This window comes from Melampsora larici-populina, assembly GCF_000204055.1.
Source record: "Melampsora larici-populina 98AG31 unplaced genomic scaffold MELLAscaffold_53, whole genome shotgun sequence".
In the NCBI taxonomy this organism is placed as follows: Eukaryota; Fungi; Basidiomycota; class Pucciniomycetes; order Pucciniales; family Melampsoraceae; genus Melampsora; species Melampsora laricis-populina.
The window spans coordinates 635,206-655,009 of NW_006768817.1; the positions used below are offsets into that span (position 1 = coordinate 635,206).

At 39.1% G+C, this 19,804-nt stretch overlaps 6 protein-coding genes across 6 annotated transcripts; 4 read left to right on the top strand and 2 right to left on the bottom strand.

Annotated features, from left to right (window-relative positions):
- Nucleotides 1-349: 349 nt before the first annotated feature.
- On the bottom strand, nucleotides 350-1,283 carry MELLADRAFT_92915 (uncharacterized protein; the record flags this gene model as incomplete). The annotated part of the gene is made up of 2 exons (XM_007415738.1): nucleotides 350-762; nucleotides 836-1,283. 2 exons carry the CDS (start codon nucleotides 1,281-1,283, stop codon nucleotides 350-352), a joined length of 861 nt encoding a protein of 286 aa, XP_007415800.1.
- Nucleotides 1,284-2,162: 879 nt separating this feature from the next.
- MELLADRAFT_117942 (uncharacterized protein) lies at nucleotides 2,163-4,339 on the top strand (the record flags this gene model as incomplete). The annotated part of the gene is made up of 4 exons (XM_007415728.1): nucleotides 2,163-2,671; nucleotides 2,748-2,931; nucleotides 3,012-3,342; nucleotides 3,426-4,339. The coding sequence occupies 4 exons, from the start codon at nucleotides 2,355-2,357 to the stop codon at nucleotides 3,899-3,901; spliced, it is 1,308 nt and encodes a 435-aa protein (XP_007415790.1).
- Nucleotides 4,340-6,978: 2,639 nt separating this feature from the next.
- MELLADRAFT_92917 (uncharacterized protein) lies at nucleotides 6,979-7,865 on the top strand (the record flags this gene model as incomplete). Its single annotated transcript, XM_007415729.1, has 6 exons — nucleotides 6,979-7,068; nucleotides 7,166-7,327; nucleotides 7,420-7,471; nucleotides 7,554-7,629; nucleotides 7,717-7,787; nucleotides 7,837-7,865. 6 exons carry the CDS (start codon nucleotides 6,979-6,981, stop codon nucleotides 7,863-7,865), a joined length of 480 nt encoding a protein of 159 aa, XP_007415791.1.
- A 957-nt stretch (nucleotides 7,866-8,822) lies between these two features.
- Nucleotides 8,823-12,315, top strand: MELLADRAFT_123845 (ubiquitin-specific protease; the record flags this gene model as incomplete). Its single annotated transcript, XM_007415730.1, has 8 exons — nucleotides 8,823-9,264; nucleotides 9,356-9,481; nucleotides 9,540-9,780; nucleotides 9,862-10,332; nucleotides 11,033-11,241; nucleotides 11,324-11,449; nucleotides 11,518-11,758; nucleotides 11,844-12,315. 8 exons carry the CDS (start codon nucleotides 8,823-8,825, stop codon nucleotides 12,313-12,315), a joined length of 2,328 nt encoding a protein of 775 aa, XP_007415792.1.
- Nucleotides 12,316-13,567: 1,252 nt separating this feature from the next.
- On the bottom strand, nucleotides 13,568-14,825 carry MELLADRAFT_67470 (uncharacterized protein; the record flags this gene model as incomplete). The annotated part of the gene is made up of 2 exons (XM_007415737.1): nucleotides 13,568-14,732; nucleotides 14,812-14,825. The coding sequence occupies 2 exons, from the start codon at nucleotides 14,823-14,825 to the stop codon at nucleotides 13,568-13,570; spliced, it is 1,179 nt and encodes a 392-aa protein (XP_007415799.1).
- A 469-nt stretch (nucleotides 14,826-15,294) lies between these two features.
- MELLADRAFT_39474 (uncharacterized protein) lies at nucleotides 15,295-19,642 on the top strand (the record flags this gene model as incomplete). The annotated part of the gene is made up of 5 exons (XM_007415731.1): nucleotides 15,295-16,612; nucleotides 16,676-16,756; nucleotides 17,423-17,765; nucleotides 17,841-18,921; nucleotides 19,013-19,642. Coding segments are annotated over 5 exons (3,453 nt in total), but the record flags the coding sequence as incomplete, so codon positions are not given.
- Between the last annotated feature and the right edge of the window lie 162 nt (nucleotides 19,643-19,804).

Here is a 19,804-nt window from a genome sequence, read left to right on the forward strand (position 1 = left end):
AGCCAAGAGTAAGTCAGAATGAGGATCTTAATGGGGCACTTGTTGCTGATCCAGAGATCAGTTTATAGGATCAAGTGATTAAAAAGAATGATACCCAGATCATTTTTTTCAAGATTGAAACATCACTGCTGAAGATAAAAAAGCACAGAGTGAAAGTGAAATATATACAATTATTTGGAAACTAGAATGCTCATAAACAGAAAGATACAAAAGAGTGAACTTCATAAAAATCGAGAAGAGTGAATCAATAGGATTTCACAGTTTAGCCAATAACGGTGAACTGGAAGGTTGAGAAGGACTTATTGAAATCGAGCATCTGTTCAAAGATGTTTAAACAACCACAACAATTTCAAGGATGTGGAAGGAGTACTCGGAAGCTCAATTTAGATTGAGAAGGTGTAGTAGCATGACGAGAAGGATTCTTGTACGTCGATCCAAACGTCTTCTCAGTATCCCGTCGATTCGAAGCACCAAATCCAAAGTTTGATTCCTTAGGTTTGTTAAACCAATTTTGAAGTTTAGTTGAAGGAGTATGGGTTGAAAGATCAGTTTCGGACCGTTTAGGTGGTCGACGAGCTGGGAATTGAAAAGCTTTTCTCATGGAAGAAGTCGGTTTCGGATTAGATGAATGATCTTCATACTTACGGTACGGATCATCGGACGTGCCAAGTAAGCTTTGAGAATCGTCTGTTATCATACCTGACCATGGTCTGTCATATAGCTCAACTGGTGCAAGCAACCTACGTGGTTCTTCGGGATCTACTGGAAAGTTGAAGACAAAATATCAGTAACATGATCCTCAGGAAAAACATATCAAGTAGAAGAGTTAACATACGTGTTTTCTGCCTTCGCTTCCTTGGCCCTTCGATTGTACGAGAAGTGCTGGGTGGGTTTAATGTCTCGGATTCAATGAGCGGTTGTCTCTCATCAAGTTTACATTGATCTAGACTGAAGATGTGATCAGCTTGAACGGTATGGTTCCGATTAGTAAGATCAGTCGAACGTTTTTGAGAATGAAATCGACTCAAAGGAACATATCCTTCAGCCAAAGCAGTTGCCGGTCCTAATGGTTCATCTGGATAAATCTCAAATGACGTACCCCAGAGTGAACCCGATTCATCACTTTCTGAATCCGATCCTCTACGTACTTTTCGAATTTGATTACCGATCCAATTCACAGCTTTATTGGAGCCTGTGCCAAGCTTCTCTCGTAAGGCAGGAATCGCATCAGTCGATATCTTTCGGCGGTGACTGAGACGAGTGCGAGTTAAGTCTTCTAGCATTTCACAGTTCGAGTTAAGGTGGTTGAGTTGTGGAAGATATAGGTAGAGATAGGGTTCCTAAATTTTGCAAGGTATATTGAGGGTGAAAAAAATATAAAGGTTGAGGTTTGAAAGCAATTGAGGAATTATGAGGTTGTGGGAAGTGGGGAGTACGACACGGAACGTTTAACGAGCCGAATCATTCAAAGGTCATGATGATTCGAATTGTGTGTGTTTGCTTTCTGGAGCATTTGACTACGAGCGAATGCCAAAGCGATTAGAAAATCGGAAAAGATAATACACACTTTCCCAAAAGTTGAACAACATTTTGGACAGTCAGGCTTTTGGTTCCAGGAGTCATTGGCATTCCCATGCCTCCTTTCGGTGTTTTCCTACGAAACTCCTTTCTACAAACACAACGTATGTGCTCCAGTCTCTAGAGGCGAATCATATTGTTCGCTGTCACGATTGATCTCCGCCGAGTGATCATCTCATGACTTAAGCATGAGGGAATTCATAGATCACATGTATATCAAGTTGCTGTATAGAGTGGTGTGGATGTTGAGCCCGAGTTCAGGTACTTTCTTCCTCCATCAAGAATCTGGATGAAATTAGTGGTCCGTCCCAATGTCATATGGACTTTTCTCACATGTGATGATGACTTTTCGAAAAGCAAATTCAAGAGTATTTTTCATTTCTTGGAAAATAAAATCGAATCGAGTGAATTCTAGAAGTGAGAGACAAAAGCAGAACGCCTTTGAGATGAGCCATTTAAGCTTAAATTTAGAGATATGTATACTTAATTAAGTTGTAATTAAGGGTTAAATGGTTTAAAACTGTCATCGGTGGTGGGTTGTGAAGTGAATTGATCGAATATGTAAATCCCGATGACGATCAAATGAAGAACCTTTGATGTTTTCTGATAAACTCCTTTCTTTCTTTCTTTCTTTGATTGATTGATTGATTCCCCTTTCTCATTAAATGACTTCAACTCATCTTCAACTCATTCAAAACATTTCAACCTCAATCAAATAACAATCCATCAACCAACCAATCAACCGAACCATCAACTCATCTCATCAATTCATCAAGATGGGTTTCTTATCACTTTTCAAATCAAACCAATTATCTAACTCTCCTGATGCATTTGAAAAAGAATTGGCTCAATTAGAACTCAAAATCGAAAGACATCAAGATAGATTACAAGCTATCAAAGAACGTGAAATCTCTACTACCTTTAATGTTACTACTTATTCTTTATTGTTTTGGTCTGCTTATTCCGCACTTTGGTATATGGGATGGGGTTGGTCATATTGGAAAACATCATTAAATCATCAAGATGAATCTCATCAAACTAATTCTATTAATCAAATCTTGGAAATCACTCCCATCATCTTGATTCCGATTGGGTAAGTCATTTGATCTTCATCTCTCTTTGAATCACTTCATCCTTATGTGATTTAATTTTTTTTTTTAAAAAAATAGGTTAATCTTTACAAGACAACTTTTTCAATCTTGGTATACTCACAAACATGAATCTGAACAACTTCAATTACGTCAACTTCAAAAACAATTAAGGGAAAAGGTTGAAGAGCTTAAAAAGAAGACATCATATTATACGACTCGTGAATTGTTGGAAAGATATGATGATAAGCTAAAAACTTCGAATGTTTGTCTTTCGATTCATTTTACTGACTCAAACCTACCATCTCGAATTGTACTGAAGCCTGATTTTCTTGTCTTTTCTAGAACCCATTGAACAGAAAGATGGGTGACCGTCCATCACCAATGTCAACCCCTGATACTCTTCGACAACGTCATCCTCCCTCAACCCACTCACCCGCACCTCCTAACTCACAACCTCCTAACTCGATGCCTTCCATCAAACCGCCACCAAGCCAACCACGAGGTTCTCCATCAGTTCCTTCGCCCGCAGGCAGTCAAAGAGGATGGGCTGATCGGTTTGCCGAGGCTTTATTAGGTGATGATGAAGCTAAACCTGAAACGAAATATGCTTTGATATGTAAGAGGTGTTTTAACCATAACGGATTAGTGAGACAAGAAGAATTAGATTCGATTCGTAAGAAAACCTTCCGCTTTGTGATATAGGATAGATTTGAATGTGAATTGATTTGAATGACAATCTTGGAAATCTTTTCTTAGAATATGTGTGTCCTAAATGTGGAACATTCAATCCTGCGAAGGTTCCTCGATCTCATTCACCAGCTGGAGACGGTTTACCTCGAAGTGCTTCTGCTCATCCATCTTATGGTCGATCATCTCTAGATCCTTTTAAAGCTACTTTTGCTCATCCTACATCCACGATAGATGAGCAAACGGGTGAAGATGGGGGTGGGAGATACCTTAAGGCTTCGAAACCGGCTTATTCACGGAAATCACTTGGAATCACCCCTTCAGCATCATCTGATCGGATCGCATTGAAACAACAGAAGAGAAGTGTCAGTTCGACTTTACATGACAAGACTACTACGATAAGAGAACCAGTGGAAGAAGAAGAACCGGTGGAAGAAGAAGAACCCACTCAATTTGATTCAGGCCATAGTGATTCTTCCGAGTCCCGACCCGAAGATTCTAAAGACCCTCGACCTACTCGTCACTCTGATGTCTCTGACGAATGAACGATGCAGCGCTCACAAAAAAACAAATAATAAGATCGGTACTGAATATATATCCAACCTTGATAGACTTTCAATTAATTCATTGAAACTGGTAACCTCAATGATTTTCGTATCTATAGCTAATCTAATTCACATTGCTAGTCTTTCTCTCGGAGTTTTATTAAGTCATGAAAAAAAAAACATTTTTTTGGGAAAGTGAAGCATTTACAGTTTATGATATAAAGATATAGCTTATTACTCTTTTTTCTGATTAATCTTGAGTGACGGAGTGTTCCTTAGTTTGCTTTGCTTTTGTTTGTTTGTTTGTTTATACTTTATCAAAAAAATAAGATGGATGTATATAAATTTTTAAGAGATAGGAGACAATCATTGCGCAACACTTAACTTATATAGATTTGGGTATAGATTTTCTTTGAAAAGAAGTCTGGCTATCATGATAAAGAATTGGTTTGATTGGTGAGTGAGATGGGATCACTCAAGGGTAAACCTTTAAGCCTGGTGATGATTCGGTGCTCGAACTTCTGCCTCCAAGGTTTGGGATATCCCGTCTGGAGTTTTCAAAGCAAGTTGAGGTGCCATGTAGACCAAAAAGAGCGTTGAACCGAGAAATGTGTGAAATGACACGTGAAAGGGACTGGCGAACTTGTGAACTGGCGAATACAGCCAGAATGATCAATCGGGATTGTGCAAACTTAAATCCGTTAACTGGAGTTTAGTCGAAACATTTAGTCCACCACCACTCAACCACCTCGTCATCGTCACATCATCAAGACCTGTAAACTGAGAAGACCTTCCTTTGCTTCAATCAAATGGCCAACGTACAAGACCCAGCTATTCAGGCCGGTGAGCCATTTTTAAATCATTCAAAACAGTCTTTCTTTATGAAGATGTATGACTCGGATTTCTAATACAAGATGATGATGATTTGTAGCATATGACGATGTAAGGAATGATAAAACCACCTCGAACTGGTTTGTAGTTTTTCTTAAACCTTACCACTAAATTGAACAATCAATCATCTTAAGAAAGTTACTCATCTAAATGCCATTTGTGTTTTTTTACGTCTTAAAATCGGTTTGATTGTCAGTTAGGCTTTTGTTGAATTATGAATCGGAGAAAAGTGATAAACTTTTACTTAGTGAGATTGGGAATGGTGGATTAGATGAATTGAAAGATAAATTAGAAGCTTCTAAGGCTTCATTTGTTTATTCTAGAATTGTTGAGTGTTATTATTTATTTATTTTTGATTCTCTACATCATAAATGTTTCGGATGTTGATGGTTGATTCTTTTTTTTCTTTTTGGAACGGTTTTGGTATTGATGATTTCATGGTTTCTTTCACCAACTTGATATGGGTTGGATATTCATGGATTCGATTCGATGTAGACTTATGCTAACGATAAAGAATCACAACGTCATAAATTCGTTTTAATCATTTGGATAGGATCAGATGTGAAAGTGATGCGTAAAGCTAAACTTAGTGTTCATACGGCAGACGTTAAGACGGTCTTACGTCAATTCAGTATTGAAGTATATATATTCTACTTTATCTTGTGAAATGATTGATGGGTTTTGATTGAGTTTGATGTGTTTGTTTGGTTTAGGTGCCTGCGAATTCTTTCGATGATCTTAATGAAGAAGATATCGTGACTAGGTTAAGGAAAGTAAGTCGGTTTAGATAAACACATCTGATCAATTTACTCTCAATTGCTGAATCATAATGATCATGGTTATAGGCCGGAGGTGCATCCTATGATAAAGCCTGATCAAGAAATCACTTACTGCTTTCGAGTGGTTTTGATCATAAGCTTGGTTCGGATCTTGGTATTTTCAAATCAAGTTTGTATAGATGGATGTTGTTGTATTTGTTTTTAGTACAGCTAGTATCAGTTTAGAGTAAAGTTTGATGGAATTCATCTTCAGATCGTAACCTAATTTGTCAAGTACTGTCTGCACTCATTTTAACATTTGTGATGGTCTTATTCGGCTTGGGTATTGCTCATGAATCATTACTTTGATTATGTCTCTCTCTCATTCTTGCTAACTGATAGTTAAGAAGTTGTTTAGTGATAAGGCATGTGAAGGACATCTTTGTTCCACGGTCTGATTACCACAGACGCCCTGATCATACTCTGGCATTTTGTTGACGTCTGGGTTGATCTTTAAAGAGAAAAAATGGGAAGACAGCCGGTCTATGAAAGAGATGTACGCTAAAGTATACATCTTGTTTTGGATTTAACGATATCAAAGATCAACCTTCAAACTTTGATTTAAACCCTCTCTTGCCATTCACATGTTACGATTTTTCAGACATCATGATCATGGTCGGAGGATGATGGGCTGAGAGACCGTCTAACTTAATTCCCTACAATCTACCAATGTTTGAATTGATAAAATAAAGCCTCTTCGATGTTGATTAGGCTCATGTTTTTCAAAAACACATTGTTTGACTTGTGCTGAATAACTGCTGGCATCTTCTACTTTTGAGATTTACCTGTTGTATTTTATATTCAACTCTTTACTTAACAGGTCAATGGTTTTCTGTGGTTGTATGATATATCTGTTCTTCATCAGCGTAGATGAAATGGCTTGGGCTTGATATCATGTGAGCTACCCTGATCCTGATGATCATTGAAGTTGATTGATATGATATCACTTGACTTGCTACGGCTGAAGCGATCATCAGGAACCGAGTCATGCTTTAAAAATTCGATCAATTCAAGGACTTGCTGTGATTTTGATGAAAAATTGAGACAATCATCAAGGATGAGTTCAAAACTGACGAGCTTATCAATAAGACAAAACAAGGGCAAAGATGCTGTGATGTTTGAGATTGATGAATTTCTCAAATTGGTAAAATAAAATCAGATTCTCTTTCCCCTTTTACCTACTTAAGAAATCTATTCACCTTCCCTGAAATAAAAGTTTGTATCACTCTTCTTCCCTTTTTGCTTCATTGACCAACGCAAATATTTAAATATTTCCTTCTCAATCAAATTTTATATCTTTTGTCTCGCCTTTTTCGAAATTCGTCTCTTCACTTTCGTTCCAAAAACCAAGACTTTAGAATTTTTAAAATGGAAATCACCCCCGTCAAACCCATTAGTAATACTGAGCGTGTAGAAACCCCTCCGACTTATAATCAAGACACCAAAACTAATCAACCTGTTTGTCATCTTTCTGACTTCTTTTTTTCTCAAATTCTTTGATCGAGGAGATGAGGTGCATCCTTAGACAAAGCTAACCCTTGATTCATATTTTTAGGCCTACCAGGTTCCCATGAGCATGAACCAGCCTCAAGTTGAAAAAACGTGCTTACAGCGTATGAGACCCGAGACGCGACAGACGCGACCATGGCGTCATGGATTGTGTCAATGTCATCAAGAGTGTGGTACTTGTTGTTTATCGTTCTGGTGCCCTTGTATGGTCAGTCCTTCCTTCAAACGAATCAAATGAATCCCCCTCGGTTCTTTTGGAAGTAATCAATTTGATTTTGTTGGTTTCTGGGTGGGATCAAGGTTTATGGAAGAAATCATTCTAGATTAAATCATATGAAGATGCATAATCAACGTGAGCTTCCAAAACTCTCTCAATAAATTACATATCTTTGACGATGATGTCTGATTCTTGTATAATTGTCTTTCTGATACAGCACACCCGACCGGTGGAGATCCTTGCGGTCCAATGTCTTGGCTCTTTACTGCCGTGAATTGCACCTTTGGCGTAGGGTAAGTGTGCCAGATATTCCTTCTACGTCACTGATTCAATTGTGTTCTCTTCTAAGTTTGAATCTTCTTTGGGATTTGGATATATAGATGGATACTTCAGTTCCTTCAACGCAGTGAAACTCGCGATAGATACTTGATTGAGGGTAATACATTTGGTGGTACGTTGATAACCCTTTTACGCAATTCTCACAACACTATCACATTCAGAGATTATCTCTCAATATACCAAGTTCTGATCCCTTCAAACTGATGATGTTTCACTCCTTTCAAAAGATTTCTGCGGAGCGCTTTGTTGCATGTGCCTTCAACAAGTTCAAGAATCACGAGAGTTACAGGTTAGCAAATCTAGGAGAGTCTCAAAGAAGATAAAAGGTCATCCGATACTGATTTGTACTTGGATCGTTTCATTCACAGGAAGAAGAAAGTCTCATGATGGGAGTTCCTGCACAAGTATGATTAACAGGCAAAACGGATGGATCACTCTATTTCAAATTAGTGTACTCCTGTAGGAAACACACGTAACATTATTTTGAGCCATTTGGCGTGGTTTCCTTTTGAAGGAGTTTATATCGTTGTTCGAAAATTTGTGGTATTCAGTTTGAGAGTTTTGATTTGGATGTATGAATATGTCTTCATTGAAAATGTAGTCAAAACAGTTGGTGTGTAAACTAAGCGTCAGTTGGTCTCGTATGACCTTCCGAGCGCTGATAGGTCAAGTTTTGTGCCAAGTAGATATGAGTTTAGTCATGTCAGATCACAGCTATCATCTGCATGGTGATGTTGGCCGTCTAACCCGCCAGAATATGATGGCCATGCAGTCACACAGGCGCGCTTGTTTCGAAGATCACATCTTTGTATCACTCATTCTATATCTTAGTATCTAGTCTCTCGAATCCTCTGAGTAGAGCACGAGAAAAAGAATCAACTTTAACCATCTGGATTGAAAACTAAGACAGATCAAGGTTTTACACTCAAAGAACAGGGAATGGTATTTTTCTCAAAGAACACGTAGTGATGCACCAAAGGTCATGGATCCAAAAAGGGCATGGCGTCTCCAACACTCGCCTCCGCCAGGGGTGACTGCCAGGGCTGAGCTTGAGTAGGATTGCCTTGTCGATTTTCCACGTAAGATGTGCAAAAAAACTTCTACACGGGCTTGCGTGAGGTATGATTACTGACTCAGCTTTAAAAGAATGTGGATTGGCAACTTGAAGGCCACGTCGAAAAGGAAACTTGAACTTCTGTCAAGACATATATCGACACTTTCATCTCCCCTTGTCGCAGCAAGAAAGAAAGCGCGAACAGGAGCCCGAACTACCTCCACCTCTAAAGTTAGCTCTCCGACCTCAAATTTAAGCTTTCCCGAAAACCAAACCGCCGTGTTAGATAAATATATGCCAGCCATTCGCACACATGAAGTTAGGAAAGCCGCTAGAAAGTTGATTCGAAACGCTCGTATCCGAAAGTTTGAATCCCGTAAAAAGACGCAACGAGGACGACTTCACCCTCGCGTGATCGGAAAGGGATTTGTGAACGTAGGGAATTCTTGCTACATCAATGCAATTTTACAAGCTCTAGTGCATTTGTCACCCTTGGCAGTAGATATCAGTGATATTTATCACGAGCCCTCGTCTTGTAAGTGTCTGAGGCTGATCCATCAAATTCATTTCACAATTTTCACACAAAAGTCTCGATATCAGCTAACACCTTTTCTATGTTGTTCCAGGTGCCCTGCGATTATCTTCCAAGTGGTGTGCAATGTGTGCGTTGCAGTCTTTAGTCATTTCCCGGTATCAATCTTTCGGGACATCTCGTCGCAAGGTCCCAACTGTTTTTACGAGTCATTTACCAGGTCAGAGATCTTATATTTGTTTCAATGATTGTTGAGCTAACCCTATGTTTTTATTCAGAATACGCATCATCTCTGACCCCAGGCATGCAAGAAGATGCGCATGAATTCCTTAGTCTAGTTTTGAGTGCGCTTCAGAATGCTGAGCTCGGGCTTGATGCAATTTCTTTTGGCAAGTCTACTGAGGCTCAACGTGACAAAACCCTCGTCTCACAGCTTTTTGAAGGCACCTTGATACGCGGTATCATATGTTCTGTTTGCGGTTCTGGTCGCGCTATGACGGAACCCTTTCAAAACGTAGGGTCAGTGAAACGTCTCGCAGATTGATGAACTATCGTGAAAATATGTGTACAAGTATGCTGACTTTTTGCCACGATCTTCAGCGTTTCCTTGTCATCTCTTACCGTTGAAGAATCAATTAATGGAATGGTGTCAGAAGAAACCATTGACCACTATCACTGCGAGGAATGTAATAATAGACAAGAAGCATATAGACGCACAGAATTGCTTTCAGCTCCTCGGGTGCTGATTGCTAACCTCCACAGGTTTTCCGCTTACGGCGAAAAGGTACATGATCATATTGATCTTTCTACTACTCTGAAGTTAATTTCAACTTCAAATGGTGCAGAAGCTCTATACCAATTACAAGCCGTTGTTTGTCATACTGGGATGTCTACTCACAATGGACATTATTATACATATGTCAAGGGTTTCAATGGACGATGGTATTTATTGAATGATCATAAAACTACACGTGTTGAAGAAGATCAGATGAAGCAGGATCCGGGTTCATATTTACTGTTTTATACCACTGATGTTTCGCGTTTACCGAGCTTTGAATTTCTGCACACCTTGTAACGCATCGATTACACCATATTTCACTGAAAAAATTGACACAGAAGACCGTAGAGATAGCTTCTTCCTGGTATTTTGTTTTCTTGGACCCTGGCACGAGCAAGAGCAAAATCATTTATTTGAAAACTTTCACTGGTTGGTTGACTGCATTTTTCACCACATACACACTCCGTATAATCAATCGTAGTCTTTCCATTATCTTTAAAAGTCTGGGATGACCAACTTTTGCTCATGAATCACACAGCTATTCAAGCTTTTGTAATTCTCGACTATTCCCATGGATCCAAAAAGGGCATCTCCTTGAACACACACCTCCGCCAGAGCTGGACTTACGTTTGACTTGTCCACACAGGATGTCAGAAAACTTCCTGCCTTGTGTGAGGCATTTTAGAGTGAGTTATCTTTGAATGAATGTGGATTGACAACTCTTTCTGATCTTCGAATACACCTCGATGAAAAGTAAATCATAAAAGAAGTCGCCTTTGAAGTTGAGAGATTATTCGACTTTTGGTCAATTTATAAATCAAACCTTTCATCTCAAGATTTCCTTCATCACAACAAGCAAAAAAGCACAAACTTAAACCCAAATTACATCTACGTCTCAACTTACCTCTACAACAATTTGAATTCCGAATCTTTACCAAGGAATAAAATCACAAGCCAATTAACGATGCCGGCCATCCGTTCTTACGAAGTTAGAAAAGCTGCTAGAAAGCTTTTTCGAAACGCTCGCATCAGAAGACGTCAAGCTCGTCAAAACACACACAAACAAAGGTTCCCTCGTCCCATCGGAAAAGGTTTTGTCAATGTAGGAAACTCTTGCTATATCAATGCAATCTTACAAGCTCTAGTACATTTACCCCTTCTTGCAGTGAATCTCAGTGACCTCTATCACACGCCCTCGTCTTGTAAGTCCCTGGTGATCATTGATCAAATTCAAGATATTTGATTCATGGATCTCAGCTAATTCTATTGTCTACATTTCTTCAGGTCCCCTTCGATTATCTTCAAAGTGGTGCGCAATATGTGCGTTACAATCTTTAGTAATTTCTCGATACCAATCCATCAGATCATCACGTCGCAAAGTCCCAAAAGTTTTCACGAGTCACTTAGCAGGTAAAGATACTTTACAATTCTTTCAAATCGTGTTATCCCTTAGCTAATATATATATGTTTTCTTCTAGATTACGCACCATCTCTAACTCCAGGAATGCAAGAAGACGCACACGAATTTCTCAGTTTAGTTTTCAATGCGCTACAGAATGCTGAGCTCGGACTTGATGCAAATTCATTTGGTCAATTTACCGATGCTGAGTGCAAGAAAACTTTGGTGTCACAACTTTTTGAAGGTAGCTTGATCCGTGCTACGATTTGTTCGGGTTGTAATACAGGTACGACCGCAGTGGACTCCTTTCAAAACGTAGGGTAAGTAAAAACGTTTCCTAGTCTCAGGTATGTAGAATCATCTTCAAAAGTGTGCTAATTTTTTTCTTTTGCGTTTGGGATTCAGTGTTTCCTTATCATCTGTTACAGTCGAACAATCTATTAATGGTATGGTATCAGAAGAAATCCTTGACGAATATCACTGTGAAGAGTGTGATGGTCCACAAGAAGCACATAGTAGGACCGAGTTACTTTCAGCTCCAAGGATACTGATGGCTAACCTTCACAGGTTCTCAACTTACGGAGGAAAGATACATACTCAAATTGATCTTTCTACTACTCTGAAATTAATCTCTACCTCAAATGGTGTCGAGAGTCTTCACCAACTTCAAGCTGTGGTTTGTCATGCTGGCTTGAACACTAATTGTGGACATTATTATAGTTATGTTAAGGGGATTGATGGACGATGGTATTTGTTTAATGATCATAAAGTTGAACGAGTACATGAAACTCATATGAGGCAGGATCCTGGTGCATATTTATTATTTTATAGTACTGATGTTTCTCGTTTACCGAGTTTTGAATTTATGAACAATTAACACATTTGATGGAACAAAACATTGGCACCAAGAAAAATTGATTGATTTGTATAGAGGGATATAGCTAATCTTTTTCCTGTACGTTACCAATTACTCTTTAGAGCTCAATTTGAACATTCTGATATAAAAAAGAACAAAATGACAAACTTTGAGGTTTCTTACCACATTTTTCTAGCATAGATATCAAACACACATGGATGTATGCGTAATGAGTGGTCATTTGGGTGATATCAAACCTTGTATCACAGCATATGAATCACCTGGTCCACAAAATCTCTTCAATGTTGAGCTTTTTTTGCAACTGGTTTTCTTCAAGTTTTCTTGTATACCATCGTGTCATCTCAAAGAAGGCAACATCACAGCCATAGCAGAGGAATCTGAATAGGAAAACTCCCTTTACAATACCACATTTCATCTGACGCTGGAATTGATGGAGGATGATGTACAAAGGACCTAGAAGTAATCTTTGTAGGAGGAATTACCTTTGAGTGATAACTCCTTTTTGAACCAAAATGTTTTGAAAGGCCTGTGTGAGAATGTTGGCTCCCGTCTCAAATTTCAAGGGTCAAAAAAGTGACTAAACAGCAGCATTCCGAGTAGACTCCAAGCATCTCACATACATCACAACATTCTTACTCAAGGTCGTCATGAATGTTTGAAGCTCGTAAGATGTTACAATTAGGTAGCCTTTCAGCCATCTCAGCCTTTTAGCTCGAGAAATCGAAAGATCCAAGGATGCTCAAAGATTGGCGATTCCTACACATTCTTCATATGAGCCATCAAATTAAAAATTGATCTCTTGGAAGTATATAACTTTATTGAATCTCAGAGCGTTTCAACACTGAATCAACCCCTTATCAAAACCTTTTAGTTCATCAAACCAATCTCATGCATAACTCTTTTCGCATATAGGTCATTAAATCTTGGAATCCATAATGTTCAAAAATACAAATTTCTCATTTATAGCATCCCAGACTTACACAACCCGATAAATTTGTGAAAAATATCAGTGCGGTCAGGAGGAGGTAAGTTTTAGCGGCATAGGAGCCTGGGTATAAGTCGATATAGGGAAAAAGGCGCGAAAGATCATAGTATTATATTCAGTCCATGAAACAACGGAATAACTTTTTGCGTAAAGTGTGAAGAGGATAGGCTCTGTTCTGCTTCAAAATCCAAAGAAAGAATGAGTTCACTATAGAGATAGGACAATCGTGGTTTGAGGAGAACACATACCTGATGAAGTTCAACCGATTCACGATCTCGTACGTTTGAGTGAAGCACCTGAAGCTTCAAGTTCCGTGACGGCACCCATTTCAAGTTCTTGATCTTCCTTTGTAAATTCTTCTTCACCACCATCTTCATCTGAACCATCACCTTTCTCTACACTCGATCGTTTATCGACCTTGAGACCTTTCATCTTCCTACTCTGAAGTTTATCTAATGGTTGTTTACCCACATGAATCTTTCCAACCTTATCACCCATCTCATCAATATCTACATTCTTATTACCTTTAACCTTGGTAACCTTATCAGCTGGTTTCTTGATCACTTGTCGTTTGAGAGCTAGTTTTAATAATTCTTCCGATGGCATTTGAGTTCTTCGTAGTCTGAAATCAAACGAAGGACCATGTGGTGATAACTCTACTCTTGGTTCTCGTTGTCCTGATTTAAAGAGTTGAACTAGATGAGTTCGAAAATGAATCAATGGTAATGGATTGTTATTCAGAAGAGTTTGTCGATCGGGATGAACGAGTGAGACAGGTGCAGGTTGAGATGGTTCTTGTGGATCAAGATTAGGTGTCATAGTCGTTGAGGTCTTGTTGTGGTTTCCTAAAAGAGACGTTGAACTACCTTCTTGATCGATTTGTCCTATACTGATCGAAATCACATATTGAAGACCATTGACCAGATCAATCGAATTAAGTTGTTGACCATGAAAGAAATCCAAAAACATCGACTTGAGCATCTTTAACCTTTCATCTGTATCCCATAACGTTCCAGCAAAGTGTAAGAGAGGCACCAGACCAGGTGAAGCTTTTGGACCTTTGATATCTTTTAATGAAACAGCTCCTTCAATACCTAATTCAATCATATCTAAAACCTGATGATCAAACATCCTAACAAAACTCAAATTATCCGGTCTTTTCTTACTATCACTACCAATGACAAACAAACTTGCATCATTCTTAACTGACCAGAATTGTAATGAAGAAGCATCTTCGAATGGATGGATCACATTTCGTTTACTAAATTGAATCGAATCAGATGATGATCTTAATTGATGTAATTCACTTAGAGCTATTCTAACTTTTTCAGAGGTTTGGGTTGATTTGATAAAGATTGAGGTTTTGGAATCTTCTATTAATTTAGGTTCTCTGGCTTGAAGTGCTCTTTTAGATCTAGCATTCTTGGGTTTTCTGGTGATGAAAAGTATCGAAGGATGAGATATTAGTGAGATTTAATTTTGATTTTGATGATAAGTTTGATCTGACTTACATTGTTCTTTGCATGATTGTTGGTTGTTGGTGTTGGTGTTGAAGTTGAAGTTGAATGAAAAGTGAAGGTTTGAAGAAAAGTTTGAGATTGGCTTCGATTGAAAATTTAAAAATTTAAAAAAATCCAGACTGAGATCTTAAGTTGAGGTTAGGTTTCAAATACTTTCTGACTAACCAAAACATATTTACAGTCAAAGTGATCAGAGAAGAGAAAGAGATCCCAATGAAACCAACGAATGTCAAAGTTTATCAAATCATATCAATTCAATCTATCATCACATTCTCAATGTATGTTATCATTCTCATTTCCAGTCAGCAATCAACTAACTATTCTTGATGCTTCATTCTAGATTGGAGGTCTTCTCTACGAACTTATACTACTCTTTCAAATCTCGATCTTAAAGATGACACAAGTGAGTGAAGAGTGAATTGGCTATTACAAACACCAAACTCATCACCATCTATTTTTCTTCCAGTTATTCGAAACCCAGTCGGTGTTCAACTCTTACCAAGACCAATTCATAAACAAGTCTTTCCAATCCATTCATTTCGATCACCTGATCCAAGAGCTATCAAACTATCACAATCTCATTTGAATCGTCATGGCTTAGCATCCGCCATCTCTCCTGCTTTACCAGCTCCATCATTTCTTTTACCTACTCTTCAGGGTGAAACGATTGATGATCATTTTCAAAAACTAGGTCATGATCGATCTGAACCGTATCTTTCGATTTCAAAACGTTTCACTCAAATCCAATTACCATCGGCTCCTACTAATTGGGCACATCAACCGGGTTGGACAATTTATCATTCAGATGGTTCTTTTGAGAGTATAGAATATCCTCCGATTCATCATGATGCACTAGTCTTTGATGTCGAAACTTTACCTTCTCATACTCACTATGCCATCATGGCTACAGCCGTGACTAGGACGAATTGGTTTAGCTGGTTATCTCCTTGGCTTCTTTCTCAATCTGATCAACCTGATCAATTGATTCCAATGCCATCCGGACAACAACCTAGGTTGATCATTGGTCATCATGTAGGCTTTGATCGGGCTAGGATTAGTGATGAACATTCACTTGAACGCTCTACGACTCGTTTCATGGATACTATGAGTCTTCATATTGCCACATATGGTCTCTCAAACCCTCAAAGACCGGCTTTTGTCATCTCACAACGATCAAAGAAAGAAGCCACACCTGATGGCTCGGATATACCGCCCTCGACCGCTGAGGATCAATTGAATCCATCTCTCGGCTCCAAGCAATCAACACTCGCACAAACCCCGGAAACTCAAGCCCACGGCACTTCTTGGACTGATGTTTCATCAATGAACTCTCTTGACCAAGTAGCTCGACTTCATTGTGGCATCCAACTTGATAAATCCACCAGAAACGCATTCTTATCTTGGGACCGTCCTCAAATCGTAGCTCATCTCTCACAGCTTCTTGATTATTGTTCAGTTGACGTCTCAGCCACTCATGCTGTCTTTAGTAAACTACTTCCAATCTTTTTAGAACAATGTCCTCATCCTGTTAGTTTTGCTGGAATGTTACATATGGGTAATCCATTCTTACCTGTGGATGAGACGTGGGAAAGGTTTTTAGAACGTGCTGAATCTACCTATGCTCATAAATCTTCAGGTGTCAAGACGAGTCTTTTGAAATTGGCTGAAGCCACACGTAAATTGATGTTTGCAAGGAATCCAGCGACTGGTCGAATGATATATGAAGATGATCATTGGCTCAAACAACTTGATTGGAATCCTAAAAAAGCTCGCTGGACTGAACTTAAATCTCGTTCTGAAGCGCTCCAGTCATCCAGTATTTCTAGTGATCTCACTCCTATCCCAGCCTTTCCAGAAGATCCGACGAAACCCGTTCTACGTGATGACAAACCTACGTTACCTGCCTGGTTTGCAGACTTACGCGACTCCAATGATAGTGGTCAACTTCAACTGGCTCATGACACCCCACTAGCCGCGATTCTCTTCCGAGTCACCTATCATGGTCATCCAGTTATCTTTTCCCGCAAACATGGCTGGATGTTCATGACAACTGACACCCCCTTTTCAGGAGAGGCCGAAGAGATCAGTGTTCATGAATTACCATCATTCATCTCTCCTGAACGCCAAGAACGATTGTATCATATCCCTTCTTCGTCATCATCGTCTACAAAAAAGACCAAAGTACGGACACTTTTGAGCAAGAAAGCCGGTAAATTATTTTCAACAGGAGTCCTCAGTTCACCTTACCCCGAAGCAGCAGTAGCGTGCCAGATACCTAAAAATGCGAAAGATTCGAATACTCCTTTCGTCCGGGATGTTTATGAGAAGTTGGTATCATTGGCACATGAGGCCAAGGAATTAAGCCCAGATGCGATCCTTTCTGACCCTTGGCTCAGACAACTAGATTGGAGTCCGGTCGAAGATGAATCTCGTAAACGCTCGACAGAAGTCCAACCTGAAAACCACTATGATGGACAACCTACTTCCGAGCAAAGCACTAAATCAACCAAGTCTTTTTCCAAAACTTCATTACAGAACAATATACCCGAAGAAGATAAAGTCTGGCCTCATTGGTATTGGCTTTTGACACGCGGAGGAGTAGAAAAGATCAGTTTGACTACCAAAAGTCAAATCACTCCATTATTACTTCGTCTCAGTTTCTTAGGATTTCCTTTATATAGATCTAGACAACATGGATGGACATTTCGAATCCCCTTAGATCAACTCATCGAACCTTACTTATCGAGATGTCCATTAGTCTTTAGTTGTGAACTTGATCCGAGATTTGTAGGAGATCAATCTGATGCAGTTTATTTCAAATTACCTCATCCTAGTGGAGATGAAGAGAATGTAGGTAGTCCATTGGGAAAATCATTTGATCTTGCCTTTGAGAATGGAGTTTTACAAGCTACACCATTTAAAAAAGATGATTTACCTACTTCGGGGTTTTTTAGCGATACGATCAGTACTGATCCTAGTCGGCTATTCGAAGAATCTGATGGTGATGCTTTGACTGATAGTGCGCGGGAGGCTGTGTCGATGAATATGCAGTGTAGTTATTGGCTTAATGCATCTCAAAGGATCAAGACTCAGATGGTAGTTTGGAGGCCTGAAGAAAGTAAAAAGAAGATCGAGTTGGGGACTCAAATGTCTCCTACAAGTTTGGAACGACTGGAACCGGAGAAACGTAAGCAGGGTATCATACTACCTCAAGTGACGGTGATGGGTACAGTGACGCGACGGGCAACGGAGAAAACTTGGTTAGCGGCTGCTAATGCTAAAAAGAACAAGATTGGCACCGAGCTAAAATCAATGGTCCGAGCCCCACCTGGCTATGCTATTGTCGGAGCTGATGTAGATTCAGAAGAATTATGGATCAGTAGCGTGATGGGAGATGCACAATTTGGGATGCATGGTGCTACAGCCATTGGATGGATGACATTAGAAGGGACTAAGAGTGCAGGGACCGATTTACATTCCAAGACGGCTACTATCTTGGGAATCTCAAGAAATGAAGCCAAGGTGTTTAATTATTCACGAATCTATGGTGCAGGAGTGACACATGCCATTCAACTTTTAATGAAAGCTGATCCTAAAACATCTAAAGAAGAAGCCAATCAATTAGCCAAGAAATTGTATAGATCGACTAAAGGACTTAAAAACTATCGAAGTGAAATCTTTGAAAGAAGGTTTTGGTACGGAGGAACTGAAAGTTTTTTGTTTAATAAATTAGAAGAGATCGCTTTGGATGATGAACCTAAGACACCTGCCTTAGGATGTGGAATCACAAGAGCTTTGAGAAAAGCACATTTACCTACTAAGTCTGTAGGCATCGATGGTGGACCTGATTTTATGACTAGTCGAGTGAATTGGGCAGTTCAAAGTTCTGGAGTCGATTATCTTCATTTATTGATTGTGGCTATGGATTATTTAATAGATCGGTATGGGATTCAAGCTAGGTATATGATTTCGGTTCATGATGAGATTAGATATTTGTCGGTTTGGGAAGATAGGTATCGAACAGGACTTGCTTTACAAATTGCGAATTTGTGGACTAGATGCCAATTTGCATTCAAGTTGGAGATGGATGATTTACCACAAGTTGAGTGGATTTTGTTTTGATGATTGAAGGTCTTGAAGACAGATGACTGATTGTCTTTTTCGATCATTCGGTTTCTGGAATCTTTTTTAGAGTTGTGCTTGGTTTTCGGCTGTGGATGTGGATCATGTCTTAAGGAAAGAAGTCGATTTGAGTTGTGTAACACCTTCGAATCCGAATCCTATCCCACCAGGTGAATCACTTGATATAGAAACACTTTTAAAACGTTTACCAGAAGGATTAGGAGACGTTCAAAAACCTTTGGGGGTTTTGGATGAGCTTTTTAAATCTGCTGATTCGATTAAGGTTAATGAACATAGAAGTGAAAATTTAGAATGGCTTGAAGCTCAAGCTTCGAGTGATCAAGATGAAGTCAAAAGGATTTGGGAATCGATACGTAAGCCTCGTTGGAAACGAGAACATGGAGAAGAACATATGTTTGGAAACAAAGTTTGGGAAATGATTCGGGCGGCTGAAAGGAAAGATGATGGTTTGAACTGGGATGAGAATCGGTTAGGAAAAAGTCAGATTAGAAAGAGATTGGAAAATGATCGAGTGAAGAACAAGAACAAGAAGAAGAGGTTTGGGTTGGAATTGGAATTGGGAAGAGAGGAAGAAGAAGGAAATGAGGCTTGGAAAAGGTTTGATGAGGTTAGACGTGCTTCTACTACTACTCCTAGTAGTGAAGATGATGGGAAAGGAAAAACATTACAAACGGTTTGAATGATTTATCTTTTTGTTGGACAAAGTTTATCATCATTTGGGGTTTTTCGTTTCTCTCTTTCTCTATGACACAAATAGTTTGAGTGAATTATTTTGGCGGATTGCACTTTTAAGAATTGGCGTTTTTTTGTTTCTCTCTCTTTTAGTTACATGTATGGTTAT